Raw genomic sequence first — 26704 nt, forward strand, 5'->3', positions numbered from 1 at the left:
TCAAGAATTTTAGTGTTTTGGCAGGCAAACATTCCTGTTTAGCAGGCTGAATTTCAGTACACCAACATGAAGTTCTTCTATCAAGGATTGGTTGTAATTTTAGATATATTGCATGGTAAGACAATAAATTAAATTAAAAAAACTGGTGTGGGCTTTTAAAAATAACCGCCACACATAATGCACAAGATGTATTGGAGTGTTATTGTGTTTCTTAATGTGTCACAATCTTTACTACTGCGAAGGCATGCGATAAGATACTACATAGCTCATGTTCTGAAACTGTGAGGTTTATCATTTAATATGTGCATGTGTATTTTGATTTTCTAAATTAAAGATAAGCAAACTGTAAATGAAACAAACATGATATCATGGTATATATAGGGTTTTGTCCTGATTAGGGAATGATATTTGTTTACAGCTTTTGTGTATTTATTGCCATTTGTACCATAGTTATGGTTCTGTAATGATATTGTTCATTTTTATTTTTGGAACGTTTTGTACTTTATGTGTAGTTTTTCGTTTTTTTAAATATTTCAGAAGACACTTGATATTCATGATGTAAGTACCATACACTTCAATGGAGAACGAACCCAGACTTGTTGTATTTGGTCATGTGAGTGACTGACGGGAGGTCCTGAGCTCTTCTGGATCCTGACTCAAGCTTATAAACAGCAGAGGCGCAGGCTGGGGCAACACTGCATCACTAGCAGAATCAAGTCAAACCAGGACTGCAAACTTTCCCTTCTGCCAAAGAGCAAAACCAGAAATTAGATCCCGAAGGGATTGTTAGCAGTTTCTTTCATTTTGTTGTTGTTTATTCTCTTTTAAGGCTGTTTCAATAACATTAAATTGTTTCTCTCATTTCTTTCGTCAGTTCCTTTTGTCAGGCTTTAAGGCTGCATTGTTTTATCAAAAATTACGTTTGCTGACTAATACAAAGATATCAACCCTGAAACAGTCTATGAGGTTGAAATGTTTTTACTTTCTGCTGTTTCTGCTGCAGCGTGAAGCTAACCTCTACTTGTTTCTTTGCAGAACCCACACTGATATGGCTTACTCCAACCTCTTCATTTATATTGTGCTTTATTCAGCCATTTGTTTTTAAAAGTTTTTGTGTTATTAAAAAATGTATATTTGTAACATAATCGGGTGTCTCTGGGAGGAAACCACAGAGTGAGGCAGCAGCACAAACATCCACTCTGTTCTGTGAAAGACCGCACACTTGTACGTTTCCTCAACATGTCTACTTAATCAAGTTAAACTAAAAACCATTTTCAATTAAAATGAAGATGCTGTTTTCAGTAAACAGCTGAAAACATTGGGAGAGAGTGTCCACCACGTAGAATGTCCGGTATAAAGGCATCAAGAACACAAAGTTGGTTGTTGCTTGTTCTTTTTTAGACAGTACACCGTATTTTACTTTTATCAATAAACGGAACAATTTCGTTCTCCTTCTGAATTTCTTGATGTATTTTTGTGGAAAGATAAACACAGAATTGCATTATGCTCAAATAAATTTAAACACCCTTTTGCAACTGACAGGAATATGTTTTTTCAAATAAGGAATTTGTTGTATAAGTTCAATATCAGAAATAATTTCATTTCACGAGCCTTCAACGGTACTTTAAAGCTTTCAATGAGAAACTATTAAAACGTACTACTTCCGAAACTAAACACACCAGAGCTGCGCTCTCACTTCCTTCCTTTTTAATTTTTTTACTTCCCTTTTTATACAGTGTTCTTTCATCATGTAGTCTGGTCCGCTTTCTTCTCTATAAAAAAACTACAATCCCCACAACCAGCCCACGACAAATGACGTTTATGTTATGCGCCAGCACTTGTCGCATGTTGCGAGTCAGTGTGCGAGCGTTTTTTGAGGGAATCTTCGAACGAGGAACTGGTTGTCTCATGGTTTGACTTTATAGAGAACCTGTGTGAAAGGAGTCGAAAATCGTACTCGGATACAGCGAACAAATAAAAGATGTTTTCTCCCCGGGCGTCTGCTGGATCGGCTCGCAGGCCGACCTCCAGAGCGGCCGGTAGAATGAGCCTAGCTGGTACCCCGACGGGACTGTTCTCGCCGGTCCGGAGAGCGTCTCTGCCGGCGAGGTAAGTATTTTATCGAAAAAACGAAGCGAAAATTGACGTTAGGATGATCTAACAGTTGCTTCACTTTGATCAGAACTGATCCAAAAATAAAATAATGTGAAATGAAGCAGGATCTTCATTAACAAGCACTAAAATAGTGAAGTTAGCAGAGCTGTACGAACAATCCTTAACACGAAATGATTAGTTTTAAAAGAGCAAAGCGCGGCTTGTTTAAACCCGTATCACTTAGCAAGTCTGCGTGGCTTAGCGTTACTAGTTGTTTTTTAAAAAACGTTTATCCTCTATTATTTAATATAAAAGTCATAGAATTTACATAAAACAATTGCGAATGTGAAAACCTGGCACCTGTTTAAAACTCGCTCGCTAACCAAGTTCGTCGATTTTAAATGTATGCATTTTCGTCAGGTCAGGTATTTTGCTGATATCCTGAATATACAGTATAAGCAAACGATATTATTTGTGAACCTCGTGTCGGAGGCACATTTTAATAGTGAAGACTACTCTGCGTGAGAAATTAATTGTTCGTTCATTCATTCATTGAAATTCATTCATTTGTCCGCTTCCGTCATATTCAGGGCATTGGAGAAAGAAGTAAAATTCCAATCTGAATTTTGAACAGGTCCAAGAGTATTGTCGGCATGGCTGCTGTTTTTAATTGTGACAGCGCGCTGTCAGGTGCTGGGTTAACCAGTCACAGGACTTCACAGACCAGTGCGTGTGCTGCTGGTTCCGATCCAGCCGCACGAACGTGAGCGCGACGGCACGAATGGACCCGGTTTGTTAGCGTGCCGCTAACCTCTGCAGAACCCGCACTGAGGCAGCTTCGTACTCCATCCTCTCCATTTATCTTGTGCTTTATTCAGTCTTACTGAAGATCAGCCATTTGTTTCCAAGAGGTTTTTTTGTTCCATTAACGATGTATATTTCTAACATGATCGAGTGGAGGAAACCACAGTACCCAGAATGCACCCCACAGTGAGCAGGCAGGCTCCACACGGACAGGTGTCCTTTTCCAGAATCCAACCCAGACCTGGAGCTGTGAGTGTGAGGCAGCAGCACAAACATCCCCTCTGTTCTGTTCCAGAGCGACTCCCACGCGGGCCCAGTACACAGCCACCGCCGAGAACTTCGACCTGCAGAGCTTCGGCTCTTCGTTGCCCGTGAAAGTGATGGAGGCCCTGACAATGGCCGAAGGTGAGCTTTCCTGTGCCCCTGCCGCCGTGGATATACTGCCTCCCTCCGGGCTTTTGCGTATAGACGCACTGTACATGATTGTACAGTCCAGCTGTCTCAGTACAGACTGTGCAGCTTCTCTAAAGCCTTCGTCTTCATTCGAATAGCAAAGACCCGGTCTCCAAAAGGCCGGCTTCGACTTGCTGAAAAACGCATATGTCGCCAGAATCAAAAGCTTTCTGACGTTGCCATGTGTGCGGAAATTATTTTTCATTTATCTTCCAAGCTTTTTAAAATCAAGCCTTCAGTGGCTAGGGGTTTCAGTAGCGTGTCCGGACGGCTATAGATGTTTGTACCCCACAGGACGGGAGGTGTTGCTCGTTAGCGCAGGCCAGGCCCTGCTGTATCTCCTGCCCTTGGCCTGGGCCTGACCCGGGTGTCCTGTCTGTTGCAGAGGAGGAGGAGATCAGCGCGCGGGTGGACCAGAGTGGCTGGGCCTGGCTGGTGTGCGGAGAGAGTCTTATTATCTGGAAGATCGGGCAGACTGCTGTGGCAAAGGTGGCATTTCCTTGTCTTTTTTTTAATCCCTAGAAAACGTTTGTGGGTGGAAAAACAGAAGTCTGTGTACAGGGAAATACTGTGGGAAATGCATTGAGCATTAAATTGAACTTTGACTGGTCTTTTCCTATCAACTTGTTTGAAGATCTCATCTCTCTGTGACTGTCCTGTACGTCCATACAGGCGAAGGTCTGTCTGCCGATACCCCAGGGACTTGGACACGTGCTGACGATGCAATCAGATACAGTTGTATGCAAAAGTTTGGGCACCCCTGGTCAAATTGCACGTTTCACTGAGTCTCTAAGTGAAAAATAGTTAACACAGCCTCTGGAGGGTACAAACGTAAACATGGCAGAATTCTACACATTTTAATGCATAATTACCATTTACTTGACAGATTGAAAAAAATAAAACCAGGGGTGCCCCAACTTTGCATGCAGCTGTACAACGTGGTGGTTTTTGAGATCGATACCCGATGTTCCTCCCCCTTCTGGACGAAATCAAGCAATGCCAACTTCACCTTGATTAGTGAAAGGGAAGGGTGTGTGGCCGTTCACATTACGAGCTGTGAGTTATGGTTAGGAAAACCGTTAGCTAGCATCCATTGGCGAAAATGTGAAACGTTGCGGCTACAGGTGGTGTTGATTTGGAGGCCTGCTGTCTGATTCTGTTCTGTTCTGAACCCTAGTTGTCGGTCTGCAAGGAGCTGCAGCTGCCGCCCAGTGACTTTGCCGGCTCTGCAGACCTGGTCGCCCTGTCGTGCCAGGGCTCTGGCGAGGGGGCTCCTGTACAGGTGGGTTTGTGCGTCAAAGCAGCCCGTCGGGCGTCCTGGTGCGAGCTGAGGTGGGGGGGTGCTGGCTGAGCTCACGGCTGTTCTTGACCTTGCAGGCGATTGCAGTGATGGCTGTGACCCGGGAGGGGACGGTACGCTACTGGCCCAGCCTGGTCCACGAAGGCACCTATACCGAGACTGTCGCAGACCTGGGTGGAAACCTCTGTAGCTTCCTGACAGCAGTCAAGGTAGCGTCACACCTGACTGCAACACTCCAGATCTTTCCTACATCGCACTGGAGTCTGTAAAAACCACCTTGGAATGAATTGCATTGATGTATGTTAAAGGGGAACTGCATTCCCAATTTCTCAGACCGTTTATTAAGATGAGATCACTTTATTGGCCCTATACAATTTCTTGCATTAGGAATTTGTCTTTTCACATACCCCAGCTTGCGCTCCATGAGACGCACAGACAGGGAGAGAGAAGCTTGCAGTCAGAGCGCAGGTTCAGCCATTTAAACAACCCCTGGAGCAGCTGGGGTTAAGGGCCTTGCTCAGGTGCCCAACGGAGTAGGATTCCTCTGCCGGCCGCGGGATTTGAACCGGCAACCTTCCAGCCACAGGCGCAGATCCTTAGCCACAGAGCCACCGCACCACCCATTAAATCTCAGTAACAAAATAAATTCATTGACGGCATAGAACATTTTGACAATATGACGCTGTGTTGTGACAAACCCCTGGTCTCGCCACGGGCAAGAGCAAGAGTTCCCATGATTTGCGAAGTGAAGCGGCCCTTCCTGCTCACTAGTCTCCGGAAGGACTAATGAAATGTGATGTACGAGAGAATAACTGCAGGTTGTGCAAAAAACATTGCACTGCAGAAATTTTCCAACATGGTCTGCATGCAGACTAAGTAACTAAGTATTTTTCGGGTAAACCATCTCGAAGTCGAGGGCAATATTTCTATTGGAATAAAAGAGATGTATTCACAAGCCTGCTTGTTTACAGTGTAATAGTTTGCAGGCTTCACCGGAAGCTTTGGTGTCTTGTTCCGAATCGTAGAACATTGCGCTGGGCATATAGTACCTGGAAATTTAGTTTATTTTGTGATGTAAATTGGAGGTTTTACTAGTTACTGTGTACATTTGACTTTCATTGTGGGTTGAAATGCACTCAACAATGCAGATTCTTTCTAACTCTTCATGGAGAGCAAGCTGGGGTATGCGGAAGATAAAATCCTAATGCAAGAAATTGTATATGGCTAATAAAGTGATCTTATCTTATCTCTCTGTCTCTTAACCCTGGAATATAAAGATAGTGTGGCAGTTCCCCTTCAGCATCAGATCCTAATCACTGGTGGTGTCACTGAGATTAAAGGTCAGCCTCAGAAACCCGTTTTGAGAAAATCCCTTTTTTTTTTACACACGGGCGTTTTTTTGTAGTGTTAAACTTGAGTAATGCTGGGAGTTTGTTAATCGCGCTCATTTGTCCTGTTTCTTTCTGCCTCTGCCTGCTCTCCTGGTCTCTCGGCAGGGCGGTGGCTTCGTGCTCTCCTCCGACAGGGAGCAGCTCCTGCGCCTGGGCGCGGACGCCCCGGGGAGGCTGCAGCAGCGGGCGCTGCAGCAGGGCCAGGGCGTGCTGTCCGGCCTCGGCCGCCGCGTCTCCAGCCTCTTCGGCATGCTGGCGCAGCCCCCTGACGTCGCGGTAGGTGTCCGGCGGCGGCGCCTCCGGGCTCGGCCTGCTGGCGGCCTGTGGTGCAGCAGCTCCAGCTTCCTCCTCCTGGCACACAGGGGGTTTCTGTCCCATGCAGTTCAGATCAGATGTGTTCTGTTGTGTTGTGCTCTGCTCTGTTCTGTTTGTATAACGCTTTTTACAATGGACATTGTCACAGAGCAGCTTTACAGATTCCCGGGCCTGAACCCCCAGTGAGCAAGCCTAAGGCGACGGTGGCGAAGTAGGAAGAAACCTTGAGAGGAGTCAAGGCTCAAAAGCCTGTCCTCCTCTGGCCGGCAACGGGTTAAATTAGAATGAACGCATACGAGAGTCGTCTGTGTTCTGTTACATGGTGGGAAAAGCACAATCATGTATGGAAATGTCCAACAGTGTCCGGAATGGTCAGGTGGTTTCCTTCAGTGGAGATTTCTCTGGGAAGGGCTTTGTAGAGGATCGGCTGTTGATTTTCCAACCGGTAAAAGGAGCTGGATTCCGGGCCTTCAAACAGTCTACCTCAGGATGGCCTTTCCCAGCATTCTGCGTTTGGCACTGCCTAGCTTTATAATTAAAAATTAATAATTCCTTACACTAATAATTCCTAGTGCTTTTCTGGACAGTCCACTCAAAGCGCTTTACAGGTAATGGGGATCCCCTCCACCACCACCTGTGTACAGCCCCACCTGGATGATGCAACAGCAGCCATAGTGCGTCAGTGCGCTCACCACACATCAGCTCTCAGTGAGGAGGAGAGCAGAGTGATGAAGCCAGTTCATAGATGGGGATTATTAGGAGGCCATGATTGATAAGGGCCAATGGGAAATTTGGCCAGGACGCCAGGGTTACACCCCTACTCTTTTCGAGAAACGCCCTGGGTTTTTTAATGACCACAGAGAGTCAGGACCTCGGTTTTACGTCTCATCTGAAGGACAGTGCTTGTTTTACAGTACAGTGTCCCCGTCACTGTACTGGGGCATTAGGACCCACATGGACCGCAGGGTGAGCGCACCCTGCTGGCCCCACTAACACCTCTTCCAGCAGCAGCCTTAGTTTTTCCCAGCAGGTCTCCCATCCAGGTACTGACCAGGCTCACACCTGCTGAGCTTCAGTGTGTTGCCAGCTGTGAGTTGCAGAGTGATGGCTGCTGGCGATGCCCTTTATGTTGACAAAGAGTAAAAATAAGTCGGCAATTTTGGATTTCGGTGAACGTATCGGTGGAAAATTGATCGGGTCAGCTGGGTCCGGAAAATGTTGTCCGAGGTCTGTCCCTCGGCTCTGCTGCCGGTTTTCTTTCCCCTGGGTGTCGACTCTCCGCCTCTTGTCTCTCGGCAGCTCCGCAGCCTGCTGTGGGTCAGGGAGACCGCCTGCCTGTACACTCTGACCAGCTGCAGCCTCAGCAAATGGGAGGTGGAGGAGAGCTCGGAGCACCAGGTGCTCAGCTGGGACATCAACAGGAACTTCCGGGAGAGCATTACTGATGCCATCTGGGTGAGGGCACAAGTTCAAGTCAAGTTCAAGTTTATTGTCATTATACTCATATACAGGTATATGGTATAATGAAATGCTATTTAGCTAGCTCTCAGACGATAAGTAGTACAAAAACACAACAATACAATTGTATAATAAAAGAAAGACAGAGACAACAGGCAATGTGCAAAAACAACAAAAAGGTAACAGGTAATGTGCAAAACAGCATCAGATGTGCAAAAACATACATTAACAGAATGAAATAAAGGATAGAAACTATGGGGAGTGAGCTTTTTGACATGTGAGGTAGAGGTAGATTTCAATGTGTGTTTGAGTTTTGGTAAGAAAGAAGGCACTGTGAGGTTCAGATCATAGGTGAGAGAGGCTGGGAGTTTAATAGTTTGATAGTGCGGGGGTAAAAACTGTCTCTGAGTCTGGTAGTCCGGGCCCGAATGCTCCGGTACCGTTTTCCAGATGGTAGAGGGTCAAACAGTCTGTAGCTGGGGTGTGTGGGGTCTTTGATGATGCTTAGAGCTTTCCTCAAGCACCGTCTGTCATAAATGTCCTATATATATACAAGACGTCGCCTGCCCTGCTGTGGCAGTTTGAGCCCTGTCTTCTGCCCTCTTGATGAACACTGTGGTTTGTTAGCCCGCCCAAGACAGGCTTTGCTGTATGATTGTTTTAAAGTGCATGTCAAGTTCAGATCCCAGGTAGGCCACCACCCCTGGGTCTTTCAGCAGTGTTCTTCACTCACATTACTCCAGTAAAATGCCAGCTGTATAAGTGGGCACAAATATAAGTAACTCAAGGGCGCTGCAGAACATAATAAACAACAGCACAATGTATCTAGTTTTGGTTTAGTCATTGATTTTTTGTTACTGCTTTTATTTATACAAAAATTGGTGGCCTTCTTGGTTTCATCTTCTCTAGTTTTCCAGCATATGAAATCCCACGTGTTAGTGGCCTACCTGTGATCTGAACTTTACATGCACATTAAAACAAGAATACAGCAAAGCCTTTCTTAGGGCTCATTGTATCCCTTTACACCTTTATTGTTTCAGTGAGTGTGACAGGGAGATACAAAGAAGTGTGTAGCCTTTGCAAATCAATCTAGTGTTGGAAAATAATCATTAGGAATGAGGAATTGTAACTGGGCGGGGGGGGATACTTTTGAAAAACAAAAATGAAATGGGTTGACAGACTACTATGGGCAAATCGAGAAACACAAACTTTATTAATTCTGTTGACGTTACATTGCAGTAGAGTGTTTGTAGTTTATATTGGGATGGCAGAGGACAGTTAATTCAAGAAACATCTGTTTTCCCACAACATATAGCACATGTTACTACTCAGTGAAAACAGCAGGACCTTTAAGTGAGTTTTTCACATTTTCTTGTGTTGGTGAAGCCCCCTCACTGAGGTCATACCTTCCGAATCTTGATCCTTTTCGTTCTGATGTTTCAGGGGTCTGAAAGCAACTATGAAGAAATTAAGGAAGGTGTGAATGTGATGTACATAGATCTGCAGCTCAACCAGTGAGTATTGTCTTCACTTGCTCCTGTGTGGAAGTGTTTTTCACTGCCTACTCATCAAGGATCTCTGTTAAAGGGGCACTGCTATACTTTTTCTGTATTTCAGATTTAGAAAGAATCACCATTGATCAGTATATTTCATACCACAATGAAAGCAAAATGTACTACCCAGTAATGTGTAAAACCTCCAATTTATGTCACAAAATAGACAAAATTTCCAGGTTTTCACTGCACCATATTGCTGTTATTATCAGCGATTCAGAACAAGGCAACAAAACTTCCAGTGAGGAGAAGCGGCATCTCTTTTAATCCAATAGATATTGTTCTCAACTTTGAGATGGTTTTGCGGACAAATAGTACTTGTTTACCCTGCATGCAAATCACTTTGGAACATTTCTGCATTGAAATGTCTGCTGCACAACCTGTACTTATTCACTTGTACATCACATCACATTAATCATCACGGTGACTAGTGAGTAGGAAGGGCAGGTTTAAGTCACAATTCTCGCAAACTCTTGCTATCGCCTGTGGCAAGATCAGAGCTGGGCACCAACATGGAGACTTACAGTACTTTCACAAAGTTCACAGTTTTGTGTTTTATTCAGAATTTGTAACGTTTTGCGATACCGTCAATTCATTTATTTTGTTAGCGAGATTTGGGACTGCAGTTCCCCTTTATGAAGGATAAGAACGGAAAGTTTACACACAAGAGGAGGCAGTTTGGCACATCTGGCCTGTTTGAAATTGAGTAGCAAGGAATCGTGGTATTTATTTTTTCTGGGATTTACTGGGATGGCGAATACGCCTAAGAAATGTAATTTGTGTTTTGTGTTTTAAGGGATGGGTTAGTTGTCCTGGCAGCTGCCTGGCACCCTGCTGATGCACCCTGCTTGGCGTACTACTGCCTGGTCACACTGCAGGAGCAGGGACTGCAGACCTCGCAGGAGATCTCGGTGGAGGTCACAAAATACAACCCCCCCTTTCAGGTAGGGTCCACGGTGCACGGATTTCAGCTGCACAGCTTCCATGTCGAAAGATATACGTAATGTAGGGCAGAGGTTTAAATGCAACTGCTGGCAAAAAATATGGTCAGATTTTCCTTGGCTCCGTTATTTTTTAATTTTTGATTTGGAAAATAGAGTTTAGTGCTGATGTGCAATATTTTATTGCCAGGCATTTGCCCTTACAGTTTGCCATACAGTAAGCAAAAAGCGAATTGCAGCCCAGTGTAAATGAATTTTGTCTTCAGGAACATCGCATGGCTTTGCATTTTTGTAGTTCTGTTTTTGGGAAACGAAGGGGGCCGGAGTTTGTGTTTGTGTGTTTGTGTGTTTGTGTGTTTGTGTGTTTGTGTGTTTGTGTGTTTGTGTGTCGCACACATCCTGACTTGTGTCCGGCCTGCAGAGCGAAGAGAACCTGCTGGACATGAGGTTTCTGTTGCCCGACCCCTCCAGTCAGGCGGCCTACCTGTACAACAAGGAGCTGATCTTTGCTTGTTCCACGGGCACTGGCAGAGGAGACCTGCCTGAAGAAAAGATCTCCTTCAGCTTCCCTGGTAAGGGCACCACCTTGCGCCGCTCCCAACGACAAAATGATAATGTCCTTCTGGCTTCAGTCACTCGGTCACCTCTTGCAGGTGCTGAGAATTAGTAGAATCTGTTTGAATCAAAATGCAGGCGTGGAGGCTTGGGGGCCTGACAGTGGAAGAATTAGATGACCCTTTCATTGGCTTTCTGCCTGTGGCAGTCAACCGACTTCACTGAATCTAATACCTAGTAATAATAATTGCTTACACTTATATAGCGCTTTTCTGGAGACTCCACTCAAAGCGCTTTACAGGTAATGGGGTTCCCCTCCACCACCACCAGTGTGCAGCCCCACCTGCAACGGCAGCCAGAGTGCACCAGTACGCTCCCCACACATCAGCAGTGGAGAGGAGACTAGAGTGATGAAGCCAGTTCAGAGATGGGGATTATTAGGAGGCCATAATTGTTATGGGCCAATGGGAAATTTGGCCAGGACGCTGGGGTTACACCCCTACTCTTTTGGAGAAACGCCCTGGTTTTTAATGACCACAGAGAGTCAGGACCTCGGTTTTACGTCTCTTCCGAAGGACGGCGCCTTTTTTTTTTACAGTATAGTGTCCCCGTCATTATACTGGGCCATTAGGACCCACACAGACTGCAGGGTGAGCGCCCCCTGCTGGCCCCACTTACACCTTTTCCAGCAGAAGTCTTAGTTTTTCCCAGGAGGTCTCCCATTCAGGTACTGACCAGACTAACACCTGCTGAGCTTCAGTGGGCTGCCAGTTGTGAGTTGCAGGGTGATATGGCTGCTGGCTAATACCAACATGCCTTAAGCAGTGTTCTTTAGAAAGGGCAGCCCTTACCAGGAACGAGCAGCCTTGTGGTAGGCTCATTCAGAAGAGCAGTACTAAGACTGCAGCTCTAATGTCACCTGTTCTGTTTAACCTTTACTCCTCCTTGTTGACGTACTCTGATCTCGTAATGTTATTGCAAGAGAAGGCCATTGTCTCCAGCAAGCAAGCAGCTTTGGTTTTTAGAAGTTGAGGGTCCTGTCCAGCTGTTTAAGAAAGAGCTCTTAAGAACCAAAGCTGGCGTTTTGTCTCAGAGTAAAGAGCTATGTACAAAGGAGAGCCGCTCAGGGCTGATTCTGGGGTGTCGTTCCAGGTGACAGGCTCCTGGGAGGCGGCTGCTGTGCCGATTTGCCCATTTTCTTCTCCCAGAGCAGCGGGCTGGTGGCAGTGGTGGCCAGGGAGGGCGTGTCTGTGCTGCCAGAGACAGTGGAAGACTCGCTGTGTTCCTCACTGGCTGAAGCGGCGCAGGAGGTAAGAGAGGGAAGTTACTGTCTTAGCTGCTGCCTGCCCGACTAAAAATTCCTTTTTCATTAAGGAACTATGTTTTTATTCAGAGACTGCCTAATGGAAACCTGTATCAGATGCTTGAAGTATTTTGTCCCATGTTGCTTTTTTTAAAGTATTAATGATAATTCTTTGCAATGGTACAGCGCCTTTCACCATGTTAAACAAGAGTGGCAGCCCACCTCCTTCTCCTGCACCGCCCTCATGGGTGACATGCTGAGCCGTTCTGCACCGGCTGCCCCACTGCACTGCAGATCAGCTGGAGGAGTGAGAAGATTCCCCCAGTTGCACGGAGGGGAGAACTTGGAAGGAGCACGGATCAGACAGGAATCCGTCGGGAGTTAAAGCCCTTACTGTTACGAACGGTGCCATGGGCTCCTTAATGACCAAACAGTCGGGATCTTTGTTTCACATCTTATTCCAGGGATGACCCCTCCAGCAGGTCCACATCCCTGCAGCACTAGTTTCAAAATTATGTACCTGAACAGAAGAGGGCCACCTCTTGGTACCACAATACAACTTCTGGTACCAGCCTGCCTTTTCTTAAAGATCTCTCATCATATTGTGTTCTAGGTTAAAAACCTCCCCATGAAAAAGACTTGACGTCTGTCTGCAGGAGTTGTACTGGTCTCTGCCACAAGGAGGCCCTATATGTGTTCACAGAAACATGGCTAGTTCATGTAATATAATCCCTAAACTATGCACAAGCTAGAGTCAGCTATATTAAGAACGTCTAAATCTGCTTGTAAGCATCAGATCTTGTCTTGTTAATGCACAAAATTCCCTGATGGACGTTAACTTGTTTTGTGAATATTCTAAAAGGAAAAGGGAGCAACTTATTTACATTTTACTTTTCGTTTTGAAAAGTGAAATATTTTCAAGGTGCAGAGTCTTGTGTGGATCGGTGTAAATGGTACTGGCATCCTGGAAAGCATTTTTTTTCTCAGAAAAGTCCCTGTGTTGCCAGGATGGCAGGGTGCCCTTTTTGCTTGGGCACATGGGCAGGCCTAACTCATGCCTACCAAGAGCATCCCTTCATTTTTGGGTGTTGGTGGGCTCTTCCATGTGAAGTATGAATATCTAAATCTATTCCTTTAAATTAAGTTGACGTTTTATTTAATATGAAATCATCGAAATATGATGCAGTATGTGATCAGTAAAAATGGGTTCCCCCCTTTTTTTTTTGTTAAGGCTTCTGCCACAGAGGGCCCGTCCAAGATGGAGACAATAGCACAGGAAGACAAAACCAAGCTTCTGAAAACAGCTTTTCTGCATTTCTGCCGGTAAGCTAACAGCAGACGCTTGTGCACGTTGTCCTCTTCCCTACCCTGAAGTGCACTGAAGTGAACTCCGTCCCTGTCACTTAGCTTTTGCTTGTCCACAAGCACCTCTAGTAAAGTGAGGGAGCTGCAGCCCCTATGTGTGGAGTGAGGCAAGGGGCTGCAGCCATCAGGGAGACAGGAGGACAGGACAGGCCAGCAGTCCCTGCTGAGGACGGGCCAGTGGTAGCTGTTTGTACCTGTCCAGGGAGGTAGCTGAGTGCTGTCCCATTTAGTGTTCATGAGCTTTTCCCTTTTCTTCCCTCAAACAGCGGCCCTCTTAGTGGAGCCTGATCCTGGTAGAACGTCAGTAAGGTTATAAAAGACCATCCAGCTCCTTCAGCCACTAGAGGCTAATAGATCTGAGGGTCTCTCGCAGTTGGTTTTAGGAAGAAACCAGAGTGTCAGCTTTTACAGCATGGCTAGGCAGCTTGTTCCACACCCCCACCACCCTTTGTGTGAAGAAGGGCCTCCTGTTCTCCTGCTCTCTCCGGGTAATTTCCACTTGAGTCCTCTGGTCCGCTGTGTTGACTTTGTTAGTGCCTTGGAGGATCCTGAACACGTGAATCAGGTCTTGATAATTCAGAGTCAGGGGTTTTCTTCAGGGAGAGAAATTGACTCACAGGTCCTGTTGTGTAGCCTGTGAGAGTGTTTGCATCTGGAGAGCCAGTTTCTTGAAGGGTGGTGGACAGCTGTAGCGCACATCAGCCGTCATAGACGCCGATATGCCCCCAGACACTGGACACTGCTGCCCTACCCCCACCCTCAAGCACACATCAATCGCTGTGTGGAATGTCAGCTAATTATAGCGCTTGCTGGGTGCTGAAGCCAACTGCAAACTTTCAGCGCTGCTGAAAATCTACACCTTGCTCTTTTCCATGTATTTCAATCATTTATCCTCCTCTCCCTGCTTGAGATGCTCATTAAATAAGCCCTTGATTTCTTTCGCTCAAAGAAATGACTTCCTAATGATGAATTCATTTTTTAAAGAGTCCAATTGGCTCTAGTTGCGAGTTGCATGGAATCAATGCAGTCAGCCGATCGTAAGAGAGCAGTATGATGCTCCCCTCTGCAGCTAAGCGGAGTAGTTGTCTACAAGACCTAAGGGAATGAGCGACAGCACTATGTGGCAAGCTTCAGAGCCAGGCACATGGTAGGGCGTCCTTTGCTTGGAAGTGTTTTGGAATTGCAGCTGGGGCAGTGTGGTGGCCTGGCACTGAGGTCTGCTCCCTCACAGCCCTTGGTCCATGGGTCCCGAACTGGAGAGCCCTCTTTGTGGTATTTGTGCGTTTTTCCTGTGGTTGTGCAGGTCTTCACCGGGTACCCCAGTTTCATCCCGTCTTCCTGCGAAAGATATGTCGAGTCGGCTGACTGTTTGCTTCCGAGTTGTCCCCGTGCCTGGTCTCTTCGACGGGCGTACCCCTGCCCTCTGACCCGTACCTTCCAAAACGAACACACAGCCAACCCCAGAAAGAAGCAGCTTTCTGGGGGTGGGATTTGCAGCTGAAGCTGTTTGCTCGATGAGTCCAGCAAAAAAAAAACCATCTAACTAAGAACAGGGCTGTCAGGAGAAGGGCTCATTGACAGTCAGTGTGAAGCTCATCAGGTGACAGTATCCACTGGTGAGCAAGGGAGAGGGTGATCAGTGCTGTACTGGCAGCTGCAATCAAGAGGGAAACCCTAGTGCCTCTTCCATCCAAGAACATGACCCTCGTTCATTCGCTTGTTTTTTTAAAACGTGAATCGGGTCTTGATCATTCAGAGTCAGGGGTGTGACCATATAAATGATGAATTTATATTTTAAAAACATGAAAATAAATCCTCACAAATGGCAAGGCTTGTCTGGTTGTGAGCTGGTCCTCGTTCTGTGCGACGTGCTGCGCTTCACCTCAACAGGAAGGACCTGATGCAGGCGCAGAACATGGTGGATGAAATCTTTCCTCCCGATGGTGATCCAGACTCGAACACTGAGCTGGACCAGGTAGTGACCCAGATTGACCTCGACCTTATTGATGATTACCCTGCGATGGACCCACGATGGGCAGAGTCTGTGCCTGACGGTGAGTTTGCTCTACAGAGCCAACAGGGGCTTCATACAGGATTCTGGTCTTGGGACACAAGACTGAGACTAAGCCCAACAGGAGCAGGTAGCACACTCTGGCTACGCAGTCCCATGCTGACACATGGACATGCTGATACTTATGCCCAGGATTTTGAAGAATTATGTGTGTGTAATATGAATTCAACATGTATAGCCATTACTTGTTGGTTTGTAACTCGCCAAATGCAATTTAATTTTAGTATCCGCTTTTTAAAAGATTTGCAAAACTTAGATGAAAGCGAGGTGTACTGAAAATGTAGAGCATTCTTCTCTAATGATCGTGTGAGGGCAAGTAGGTTTTGCAACAAAGTATTTGCCTTTTTTTCTGCCACTTGATTAAGAACTCGATGAATATGAAGTATTTCCATGATGATTACTGAAAAGTAAACATTGATGTTGAGCGTCTGCTGGATAAGACCCTCACCTTCAGGTTTTCCAGGTGTTGGGGGTTTTAACTTCGAGGTTTTTCCGCACCTTAACATGCTTTTTGAAATGTTTCTTTTTCTGCTGCAGAGACGAGTGGGTTCAGTCTCACATCCTTGATCCTTCTCCACCAGCTGGAGGACAAAATGAAAGCTCACTGTTTTTTCATGAACTTCCTCCTTGAAGTGAGTTGCATTTCTTTCTTCCTGGTTGTGGGCAGCGAGGGGTGTGTGACACAGAGGGCTGCTACCTCACAGCTCTAGCTAGGGTCTGGAGCTCCTGTGTGGAGTGTCCATGTTCTCCCCTGTGTTTGCAGGGGTATTCTCCAGGGGCTGCAGTTTGCCTGTCTTCCAGAGGCGTGCTGGTTGGGGTCATTGGCCCTCAGTGGGTGTGTGTTCCTCCCAGGTTGGGTTTGCAGTCTCATTATAGAGATAAAGCACAATCTTCTGTTCAGTGGCTTCTCTGACAGTGACTGGCGTAGTACACTCCTGTGAAATTCCCTGGCTCTCAGAGCAACCCTGCGCTCTTCTCCGTCTTGGGTTTGGGTCTGTAAACCAGGCTGAAGGAGAGCAGCCGCTGGTGTCCGGGCTCTGAACACTGCCGCCCCTCCCTCTGTCCCCCAGGTCGGGCTGCTCCAGAGGCTGAGCACGGTGAAGGTGCGGGGCGCCTCCATGGCCACCCGGCTGCAGCTGTGCGAACACGCGGAAAAGCTGACCGCTGCCACTGTCCTCAAGAACTACCACTCCAAACTGCCCGAGCTGGTCAACGGGGCCATCCTCATCGCACTGAGGAAGAGCAACGCCGAGGTGCCCCCCAACCTCACGGCCGCCGACGTGTTCTTCAGAGAGGTAGGCCAGCTGGCGTGCCGGGGTTACGGCAAGACCGAAACCCTTCCTGCTCCACACCCTCTTCCCAGTGCACTCTACGTTTGCCGCCTCTGACAGGTGACTGAGTCTCTGCCTTCCAGGTGTCTCAGGTTTCATGCATTTTTGAGTGCCTTCTGGAGGAGGAGGAGAGGGCTCTGAGAGAAGCACACATGGAGTCGGTGGAATGGGCTCAGGTCGTCGTCAACGTCAACAACATAATCAAGGTGCTGACCTCTCGTGCTGTGCCTCTTGCTGTTCCAAAGATCAGAAGCCGATGGGACTGCAGCTGCCTATAGTAGTTTGGTCCATTCTGGGTTTTATGGGAGGAAAGCTCTTGTTTTTATTTTTTGTCATTAAGATAAGGAAAAAGACACTGAAGGACTGAATTTTTTGTGTAACCACAAGAAGCAAAATGCTGAAAATCTAATGTAATTTAATGTCCTTAAACACCTGTATTCCAGGATCCTGGAGGACTTATAAAGGTGCAGGTCGCATGTTGAGAATCGTGTGAGCATTTGACATTATCCTGTTAAGGTGTTAAATATCACCTGGGCTACTGTTAAGGTATTTTTAGCTCTGACACGTTTGTGCTTTGTGATTCTCTAATGAAACGGCATAGCAATAACTGTTAGATTTAGAGGGGGGGTTTTGTTCCTGTTCAGTCAGTGATAACCCTTCTTTTCATTTTTTGTTCCGGTAGGACATGCTGCTGGCTGCTGGCCAGTACAGAGAAACCAAAGATTCTCTGTACAAGCCTCCTGCTTACGAGACGATTGAGCCAGAGTACATCCCCTGGACAGGTATGGTCCTAAGCTCCCAATTCTGTATTACAGGTGTACAGGTTTCACTTCTGGCTTTCTGTTACCCAAAGCATGTCCAGCTGTGGGTTACACAGTTCCCAGCAACAGGTTCTGAAATGTAGACCACCACGTTGTGGTTGGTACCCCTTTAGCTGGACAGATTCTGCCTTGAGGGCCACAGTAGGCCCCTAGGCAAGGCAGCGCCTGGCACCAGTGTTTAGGCTGCTCAGCATGTGCTACCTCCAGGAACGAGCACATGGGTGCCCATGAGATCTACTGCACTCCCAGTCACCAGCTCTTCCTTCTAGAACTGGAAAGCATCAGTGTTGATTATTCAGAAGAGTCAAAAATGCACCTCATGCAGTCGGGCAACCAGGTTCCGTCAGCCTTTCGAACTGTTAGATTGGAGATCTGGTCGTGCACAGATTTGATTTTGACAGAGTCGGTTTTAAATTCTGTTTCAGACTGTTCATTAGGAGCCGTGTTATTTCGGTACAAAACCAGCCCTAAACCTGGATCAGTTACAGATCCATGCATGTTTATAAAATAACGGCGTGGAGAATGTAGCAGAAACCGGGAGATTGCAGCGTTCCCACTGCCAGCTGGGAAGGGTGTGCTCTGGTGGGCCCTGACGGTGTTGATCGCTCTCCCGTAGCTTCCAGCGCCCCCGGTGGGGTGCGAGCCGTCATCGTTCGCCAGCACGAGGTCATCCTGAAGACGGTCTACCCCCAGGCTGACACCGAGCTGCGCAACACCCTCAATGAGCAGCTGGTGGCGCTGCTGGACTCCTACCTGGATGGATACGTGACCCAGCTCAAGTCTTTAAATCGGCCCAGCGACCCGGAGCGATACAACAACCTGGAGATGGAGTACACCCAGCGGCGCTCCGAGCTGCTGTCTCCGCTCTGTGAGTCAGCTCGTGAACGGCAACATGACATGTCCCAATCTAATCTCCAAGCACTTCTCTGACTTATGGCCCATTATGGACTGCTGCTGAAGCAGCACCTGGCTGTATTTGTTGCCTCTCAACAAAGGTTTCCCTATCTCCTGAATTGCAGTGGACCTGGGCCAGTACCAGTGGGTGGCTGCTCTTGCTGAAAAGTACTGTGACTTTGACATCTTGGTTCAGATGTGTGAGCAGACTGACAACCAGAGCAGACTGCAGCGGTATATGACAAAATTTGCTGATCAGGTAATAAACGACCACGGGCAGTGGTACTTGTTTTAAGATTGTGTGCCAGCTTTTTTATGTGTGGCTACAGGGATATTATCACAGTTATAGTGTTTGTGTACTTGTCTTCCTTACGGCTGCACAGGGGCCTGTTCAGATGAATGTGTTTGATCATGACCCTGCAGGAAACATGTATTTTTCATGTATTGAGTAACTAGGAAAAATACAGAGAATTGTTTAGTTTTTATAACACCTTTGCAGCCAAAATCCATCTAAAATTGATTGTAGTGGATAACTGGCCTTGCTCTTTAACAGCCACCTTTTTCGTTTTCATTGATGGCTCCAGGCTGGTGAAAGCTGTACTTTTTGCATATGTGAAGTACTGAGCCATCTGGATGTCGAACCTGTGCAGCTCCGGCTCTCGGCCTGGCTGAGGATCAGCCGGTGTCCTCAGTGGCTCCTTCTCTCCTCTAGAACTTTGCCGACTTCCTGTTCCGCTGGTACATGGAGAAGGGCAAGAGGGGGAAGCTGCTGTCTCAGCCGGTCACTCAGCACCAGCAGCTCGCCAGCTTCCTGCAGGACCACGAGCACCTCAGCTGGCTGCACGAAATTCACACGCAGGACTTCCGCAAGGTAGGCAAACCAGAAGGGGCCCAACCTGTCCTCAGTCTGCCTCCAAAGCAGGGACTTCAACAGGCGTCAGCTCTTGGTAATTTAAGGAGACCTTGAAAACCTACTGAGTCACAGCCCTTGAGCACTGGAAGATAAGATCACTTTATTGGCAATTTCTTGCATTAGGAATTTGTCTTTTCGCATACCCCAGCTTGCTCTCCATGAAACACACAGACAGGGAGAGAAGCTTGAGGTCAGAGCGCAGGGTCAGCCATTAACATGGCGCCTCTGGAGCAGTTGGGGTGAAGGGCCTTGCTCAGGGGCCAAACTGAGTAGGATTCCTCTGCTGGCCGCGGGATTTGAACCGGCAACCTTCCAGCCACAGGCGCAGATCCTGAGCCACAGAGCCACTGCTCCGCAGTGTGGGAGACGACTGGACTTAAACCTAATTTTTGCTGGAATAGGTAGCTGACCTAGAAAATAATGGCAGCATACGTCAACACAGAGTGGGTGTATTGTACACACAGCTTCTGCCAGCAGTCATGTCACCCTGCAACTCACAGCTGGCAGCCCACTGAAGCCCAGCAGGTGTGAGCCTGGTCAGTACCTGGATGGGAGACCTCCTGGGAAAAACTAAGGTTGCTGCTGGAAGAGGTTATAGTGGGGCCAGCAGGGGGCGCTCACCCTGTGGTCTATGTGGGTCCTAATGCCCCAGTATAGTGACGGGAACACTATACTGTAAAAAGGCACCATTCTTCAGATGAGACGTAAAACCGAGGTCCTGACTCTCTGTGGTCATTAAAAATCCCAGGGCGTTTCTCGAAAAGAGTAGGGGTGTAACCCCGGTGTCCTGGCCAAATTTCCTATTGGCCTTTACCAATCATGGCCTCCTAATAATCCCCATCTATGAACTGGCTTCATCACTCTGCTCTCCTCCCCACTGAGAGCTGGTGTGTGGGAAGCATTCTGGCGCACTATGGCTGCCGTCACATCATCCAGGTGGGGCTGCACATGGTGGTGCATGGTGGTGCATGGTGGTGCATGGTGGTGCATGGTGGTGGTGGAGGGGAACCCCATTACCTGTAAAGCATTTGAGTGGAGTGTCCAGAAAAGCGCTATATAAGTGTAAGGAATTATTAATTATTAGCTTTAGGCTGTGTGATAATCCCATTATCTTTGTCCAGCACTTTTGTTGCCATTCAGTGCTGGACAGATCCTTCTCCTGACAATCCCAGTTTTTGTGCCTTACACTTTATTTTTACAGGCTCATCAGACCTTGTATGAGCTGGCTAATGCAGAGACCCGATACTTTGCTAAAAAGAAGACCATGCTTGCCCTCAGCAAACTGACGGCGTTGGCGTCAGACCTGTCAGATGATGTAATGCAGAGAAAGCTCAATGGTAAGACAGTTTCTTACAGCCGGTAACAAATGGTTTGCCTTTTATATTTAATAGACATCCTCAGTCTTTATTCCCATGTAAGGTATCTTTTGTTGTTTCGTTCATCAGGAGTTGTTGAAGGTCTTAGAACACAGTCCAGAATTAGTTGTTCCTAACTGCATGTATATTGATGGGGAAAAAAGAAACGCAACATTTTCTGGAATGAGAATACTATAGTTATAGCTTATGTCCTTTCACAAAAAGTTGTCAATTTGTTTTAAGCCCTCTGACCAGCAATACAGCTTGTGCAGGGAGGCATTGCAACTTGCCAATCACACGAAAGCTTGTTAGGTGCACTTTTACCCAACGAGGTCCAGGTGGAACAATGCCTGATCAGGTCCCCTTTAAAAAGGTTTTAATTGAAAGCTTAGGTCATTGCAAGAAAAAGGCCACACTTAGTCAGTTTTCTGTGCATTCCATAATGCCTCCAATGTCACCAGAAGCAAGGGAGAGGGCCATTGGCATGCTGCAGGCAGGCATGTCATGTGCCAGCGGTGTCAGACATTACAGAGCAAGCCGCTCCACTGTGTCCCAACTGCAGAGAAGGTTTCAGCACACCAGCAAGACAGATGACTGTCCAAGATCCGGTCGCCCTCGAGTGACCACACCAGACCAGGACCGACACATCAGACTGGTCCCTCTGAGAGATCGTTTCAGATCTGCCAATCCATACTGCTGCTGAAACTGCCGGCAGACACAATGCCCGCATCAGTGACAGGGTCAGTGAGGCTTCATGCTGCTGGCCTTAGAGCAAGGTGACCTGTCAGAGGCCCTCTGCTCACACCTCCTAGACTGGCTTGGGCCAGACAGAGGCTGCGATGAGTCACTCTTCAGCCTGTTCCACACAGACGGGAGGGCCAGAGAGTGGAGGAGGAGGTGTTGCGTGTCTTTTTTCCATCAGTATATTTGTTTCACACTGGAGAACATAACCATAGGAAAATGACTCCTGCATTTTGACAATTTTGGAGTCGGTTGTTCCACAACAAGCACAAGGCGAACACGCTGAAAAGGATAGGGGCCACAGCTTTCTTGCGGTTCCTCAAGCAGACCTGTTGTTTCTCTCCCCACGTCCATTAGACATTATGGAGCAGGAGCGCTTCCTGCTGCACCAGGAGACCCTGCCCAGGCAGCTGCTGGAGGAGAAGCAGCTGAACCCGGACACCATGCCACTGCTGACCGCCCACAGCCTCGTCAATGTGAGTGCCCGGCACGGCCGCCCCCTTCCTCAAGCCCACGCAGGGGACAGCTGGCGCTGCCCGTAGCAGCAAGGCCCGTCCCACCGAGAGAGAGGCCAGTCCAGCAGAACGTCCCTAAGGATATCAGAGAGTCACCTTCCCTGAGCTCTTTCACGTCCAGACCCAAAACCTTCTTCTTTAGAAGAGCCTGTACTTAACTGGTTCCGTTCTTTACCCCTCTGCTCCTGCTGTACTCAGTACCCCCATCTGCCGTCTCCTCTCATTGAGCATTTTCATTGTGTATATCTTGTGTATTAATAATAATAATACTAAAGGACGAAGCAGCGCAGTTCAGTCCCACATGGGAGCACTGACAGGGATTGGTTGCACAGCCTCTCATATCCGGTTTGTTCCGTAGCTGTACATCTGCGACGATAACAGAAACGCCAACGAGTACGACTTCAAGAAAGCGCTGGACCTCCTGGAGTACATGGATAAGGTACGGAGATTCCGGGGCGGAAGAAGCCTCTAAACCGAAAGAACGACGGCGAGTGCGGGCTCTGCGTGCTGTCCCGCTACTTAACTGTCCTCTTCCGTCAGCGACAGGCCGGCTTTTGTTTAATGAGCTGATTCATGGCCTGCCAGTTGTCCCCCCCCCCCCCTCACCAGCTGATAGCTTTTCAAACACCAGTGCTTACTGTCCACCTGCTGCGAGAACAGAGAGCAGCTGTGAGTTGGGCCCCTGGCCCTCTGACCTTCATACCACAGCCCTCCCTCTCGCAGGGAGCCCCTGACTACAAATGGGCTACTAACTATATTAAGATCCTTGTGCGGTTTTGTTGTGGCTGCCCGTTTTCTTTTACAGTTTAATTTGTTCAGTCGTGAATTATTTCCTCAAATCCGCCCACTTTCCTGTCTCAGTTTGAGGTAACGGTGAAGGTTATTCACTGCCCTTAGACTCTTCTCCTGATGTTTTCAATGCTAGTGTGCAGGCCCTGCTCCAGCTAACGCCTTCACGCACTTGCTCTTTGGTTCGGCTTGACGTTGTCGGGAGGTGCTGACTCATGAGCGAGTCATGTATTTTGTTAAATGATGACGGTAAAAAACAGCATGGAAATGCATGAGCAAATTCTGTAAAACACTTTTTTTTCCCCATTTAGTTGAGCCATTTTTACATGTTTTCACAATACAGTGGGGATCTGCAAGATGTCTTTTTTTTTGCAGGTTTAAGGACAACTTGAAATATTTTGAGAGAAACTGCAGACATGTTTTGATTGTGTTCTTTTTTTGGAGTCTGACTTGCATCTTTTCTGTTTCAAGGATGGTGCCGTTGACATTGAAGGGCTCAAATGTGAAATCCTTTGCAAGGCTCTCCAGAGAGACGAGTAAGATTTTTCGAAACATATTTGTCCTTTTATGCCCTCGTGCACAATAGTCTTCAGTTTTGTTCCCATTTTCAGTGGGAGTAGCAGTGGGAATTAAAGATGGAGACAATACAGAAATGACTTTTTTCTAGTCAGGAGAGATTTAAATGTTATTAGACTTGAGGGCAAACATGGTCAAGTTTAAGAGCTTGCAAATTACACTGATCTTTGCCTTTGGTAACTAAAAAAACAATATTGTAGTTTACTTCAGGCTGTGTGAGGGCATAGCTGCTTCTTGCTCTTCTTAAAAGCACAAATGTGTGACTATCTTATTATTTAGCCAGGCAGGCAGCCTCCTTGCATCTGTTAGCTTTCTTTTCAGGCGAAAGATTGACTCAGGGTATTTTGGAAGCAAAAGTTCAGTCTCGAATTCTGAGTTAGGGAGACAGGTGTGGGGACAGGTCAGGGACAAAACCAGACTCGCAACATCCTGACTGTAGCCCTGTGCCCTCCAGCTGGTCCTCTGTGGATGGGAGCGACGACCCAGTCGAAGCAGCAAAGGACAGCATCTTTGTCAAGATCTTGCAGAAGCTCATTAAAGAAGGTAAGCGCACGCGCCATTGAAGCCTGTTGTAACAGTTCCAGTAGCAAGAAGCAAATAACAACAACACAGATGCAAAGTGGTAAAGGTATACTTTAAAACAAAATGGCTTGAGGGACCAACTGACAGTACATTCTGCAAGCCCTACACAAACACGTGCAGATACAGAGCTCGAGGGAACTTAAAAAGAGGGCTTGTAATAACTCTTGATACAAAAATACATATAGGAATTCAGATCCTATACGTCTAAGTGCGTCCTGGTAGAGGAAAAGGTTTAATATTAAGAGCACATAGGTATTGCAATAGGTCCTGATGTATAAAGAGTTGGTAAAGAGCTCCCGATGGTAGACTTCTACCTTCAGGCTGGAAGGTGCAATGAGGTGACTGGCAGATTCACTGTTCTCTTTTGAAGACTGTGTGAAGCTGCTCCTGCCGTGATCTCATTTTTATTAAAGTCCGCTTGCGTTTTGCGGTTGCTCCCAGCTTTTCCGTTCGCCGGCCTTTTCACGTCGCATGATCGCCGAGGCCTTTCCTTCCTGGTGTGAGCGATGAGTTATCTGTGTGTCCGTGACGCGTGGCGGCGGTCTTGCTCTCTTGCAGGGGTTAGTCTGCAGACTTACTTACCCGACGTCGATGCCCTGCTTCAGTCGGAAGAGCTGGAGAGGCAGCGGTCCAAGACCTACTTTGAGTTTGCTCTGCGGGCCAACTATGAACACTACCTGCAAGCCCAGACGTGAGCTGACCGAGCGCCTCTCCCAGTCGTGACTTCACTCAGCTCGCGGCCTCCCGGGCCCTTCGTTTTTATTCTTCTAGAAACTGATTTCCCATTTTGTAATAAACTTTGCCGAATTTCTGTTCTCTCCCGTCTTCTTCGTCGTCATACGAAAGTCCCAGCACAAAGCTGAATGGAGTTGAAGCACGGGCAGGGTTTGTTTATCTGTTTATTATTAAAAGATTTTCAATGTTCTGTATAAAGCAACTGTTTGTAGTTTACAGTTACTATGAATAGTAATGGAGACTTACTAAAGTATTGTTACACATGTCTGTTTAGTATCTGTTGTTTTTGTAAGCTTGAGTGCAAAGAAACTACAGGATCTTTTCTCTTATTACCTTAATGAGCCTGAAAAATGGTCAGCTACCCTCCTGATATAATGAGATTAGTTTATTACCGTCATTAATTTCCACTGTGTTTAGCTTCTTATGCCTTAATGGCATAACGAAATATTTAGAGAAAAGGCTTCTGTTTCTTAAAAGTCCATGCCTTGTAAAAAAAAATGGCTTTGCAACCTTCAGAATGAACATACACCCCTTCTAACACAGGAATGAATGCTGCTGGAATATAGTGCTGTAGGAAAAACCTGACTGTACAGGCACCGATTTCCATTGATCCTGAAGAGCTTCATGGATCAATAAGCACCCGTGAAGCTGCTTGGAAGAAATAATGCAGAGCTCTGTCTAACCTCTGAGCTGTAAGGCAAGGCAAGCCACCAGCTTCATGTGGCAGGAGCTGAGCTGAAAGCAGCAATGCTCCAAACAGATGTCGCCGTGTCTTCAAGTTGCTAAAATAGGAAAGGAGAGTTAAATAAGGGACATCTGCAATAAATTAAATTCTGGGTTTGACAGATTTCCCTGTCGCTCAATATGGAAGTTCTGTGCAGAATTGTAGTGTTGCATAGCTTTGTGGTAGGTTGCAAATAATTTTACTTCTGCTTCCTTAAAGGCTCTTAATCATTCCAAGTAGCGTTTTCCATGTCATCACTTGACAAAACGTGTGTAATTCAAGGAGTCCAAAGTGTTTCTTTTTCAAATAAAAATACATGTATGTAACCTAATGCTTAAACTATTCTAAATTTAAAATTATTAGAGTGATGCATGTATGGTGCTTTTCAGACGTCTCTGCCTCTTGATAAAGATCTCCCTTTGAATACGGGCTCTTTCCAGACTAAATTTCAGGGGTTGTCAGATTTAGAGATGTGTCCCTCAGACAGCTAGGTTGAAAAACAGAAATAAAATAGATTGTGACTCCTTTTTATGCAGAAGTGTGTAAAATGAACTTTGGGGGCAGATCGAGGCCGGGAGCCGTGTCCAGTCGCTGTCCAGCTTTGCTGTCCTGCCCTTTGCTTCTCGGATACATGGTCAGCAGAGGATCAGTCCTCCACTGGAACAAGTAAAGGTTTTTTCCAAGCTGAAAAGAGAAGAAAAACGCAACGTTTCGGCTGGGGAGCCGCCTTCGGCTGTCAATTCAGTTGTCAACCTGAAGATGGCTCCACAGCTAAAACGCTGTGTTTCTTTCCTTCTCTTTCCAGCCTCGAAGAAACATGTACTTGTCCCTGTGCAGCCTAGGCATGCTGACGCAGCTCCCTTCTTGGACTTCTTCAGTCCTCTGTTGATCGCTTTACTCGGGTTGCTTGACATCTGGTCTTCTAACTCAGGGCCATGAAGACGCTGGTCCACTTTACAACCAAGCACAGCCGATGGCCCCCAGCTGGTCAGGCAACGCATACAGCTGGAAAGCCCGAAGGAAGTATTCAGCCCTTTATTTCTCTAGAGATCCTAAGGGCTATTTTTGTATAAGTACTGATATAGTATTAATCCTGTCAAATTAAAACCAATTTCGAAACCACTA

General features: G+C 46.9%; 1 protein-coding gene across 1 annotated transcript; it reads left to right on the plus strand.

Annotated features, from left to right (window-relative positions):
- The first annotated feature begins 1836 nt into the window (after positions 1–1836).
- nup133 (nucleoporin 133) lies at positions 1837–25118 on the plus strand. The gene is made up of 26 exons (XM_088934148.1): positions 1837–2109; positions 3194–3303; positions 3737–3840; positions 4529–4633; positions 4729–4860; positions 6148–6318; positions 7657–7812; positions 9259–9329; positions 10165–10312; positions 10731–10881; positions 12017–12174; positions 13399–13490; positions 15423–15586; positions 16141–16235; positions 16674–16898; positions 17018–17140; positions 17617–17716; positions 18372–18623; positions 18775–18908; positions 19362–19520; positions 20764–20899; positions 22016–22134; positions 22532–22612; positions 23434–23498; positions 23993–24081; positions 24679–25118. Exons 1-26 carry the CDS (start codon positions 1982–1984, stop codon positions 24813–24815), a joined length of 3405 nt encoding a protein of 1134 aa, XP_088790274.1. The 5' UTR covers positions 1837–1981; the 3' UTR covers positions 24816–25118.
- Positions 25119–26704: the final 1586 nt, after the last annotated feature.

The sequence above is a fragment of the Atractosteus spatula genome, chromosome 15 (genome assembly GCF_055471065.1).
Source record: "Atractosteus spatula isolate fAtrSpa1 chromosome 15, fAtrSpa1.hap1, whole genome shotgun sequence".
NCBI lineage: Eukaryota > Metazoa > Chordata > Actinopteri > Semionotiformes > Lepisosteidae > Atractosteus > Atractosteus spatula.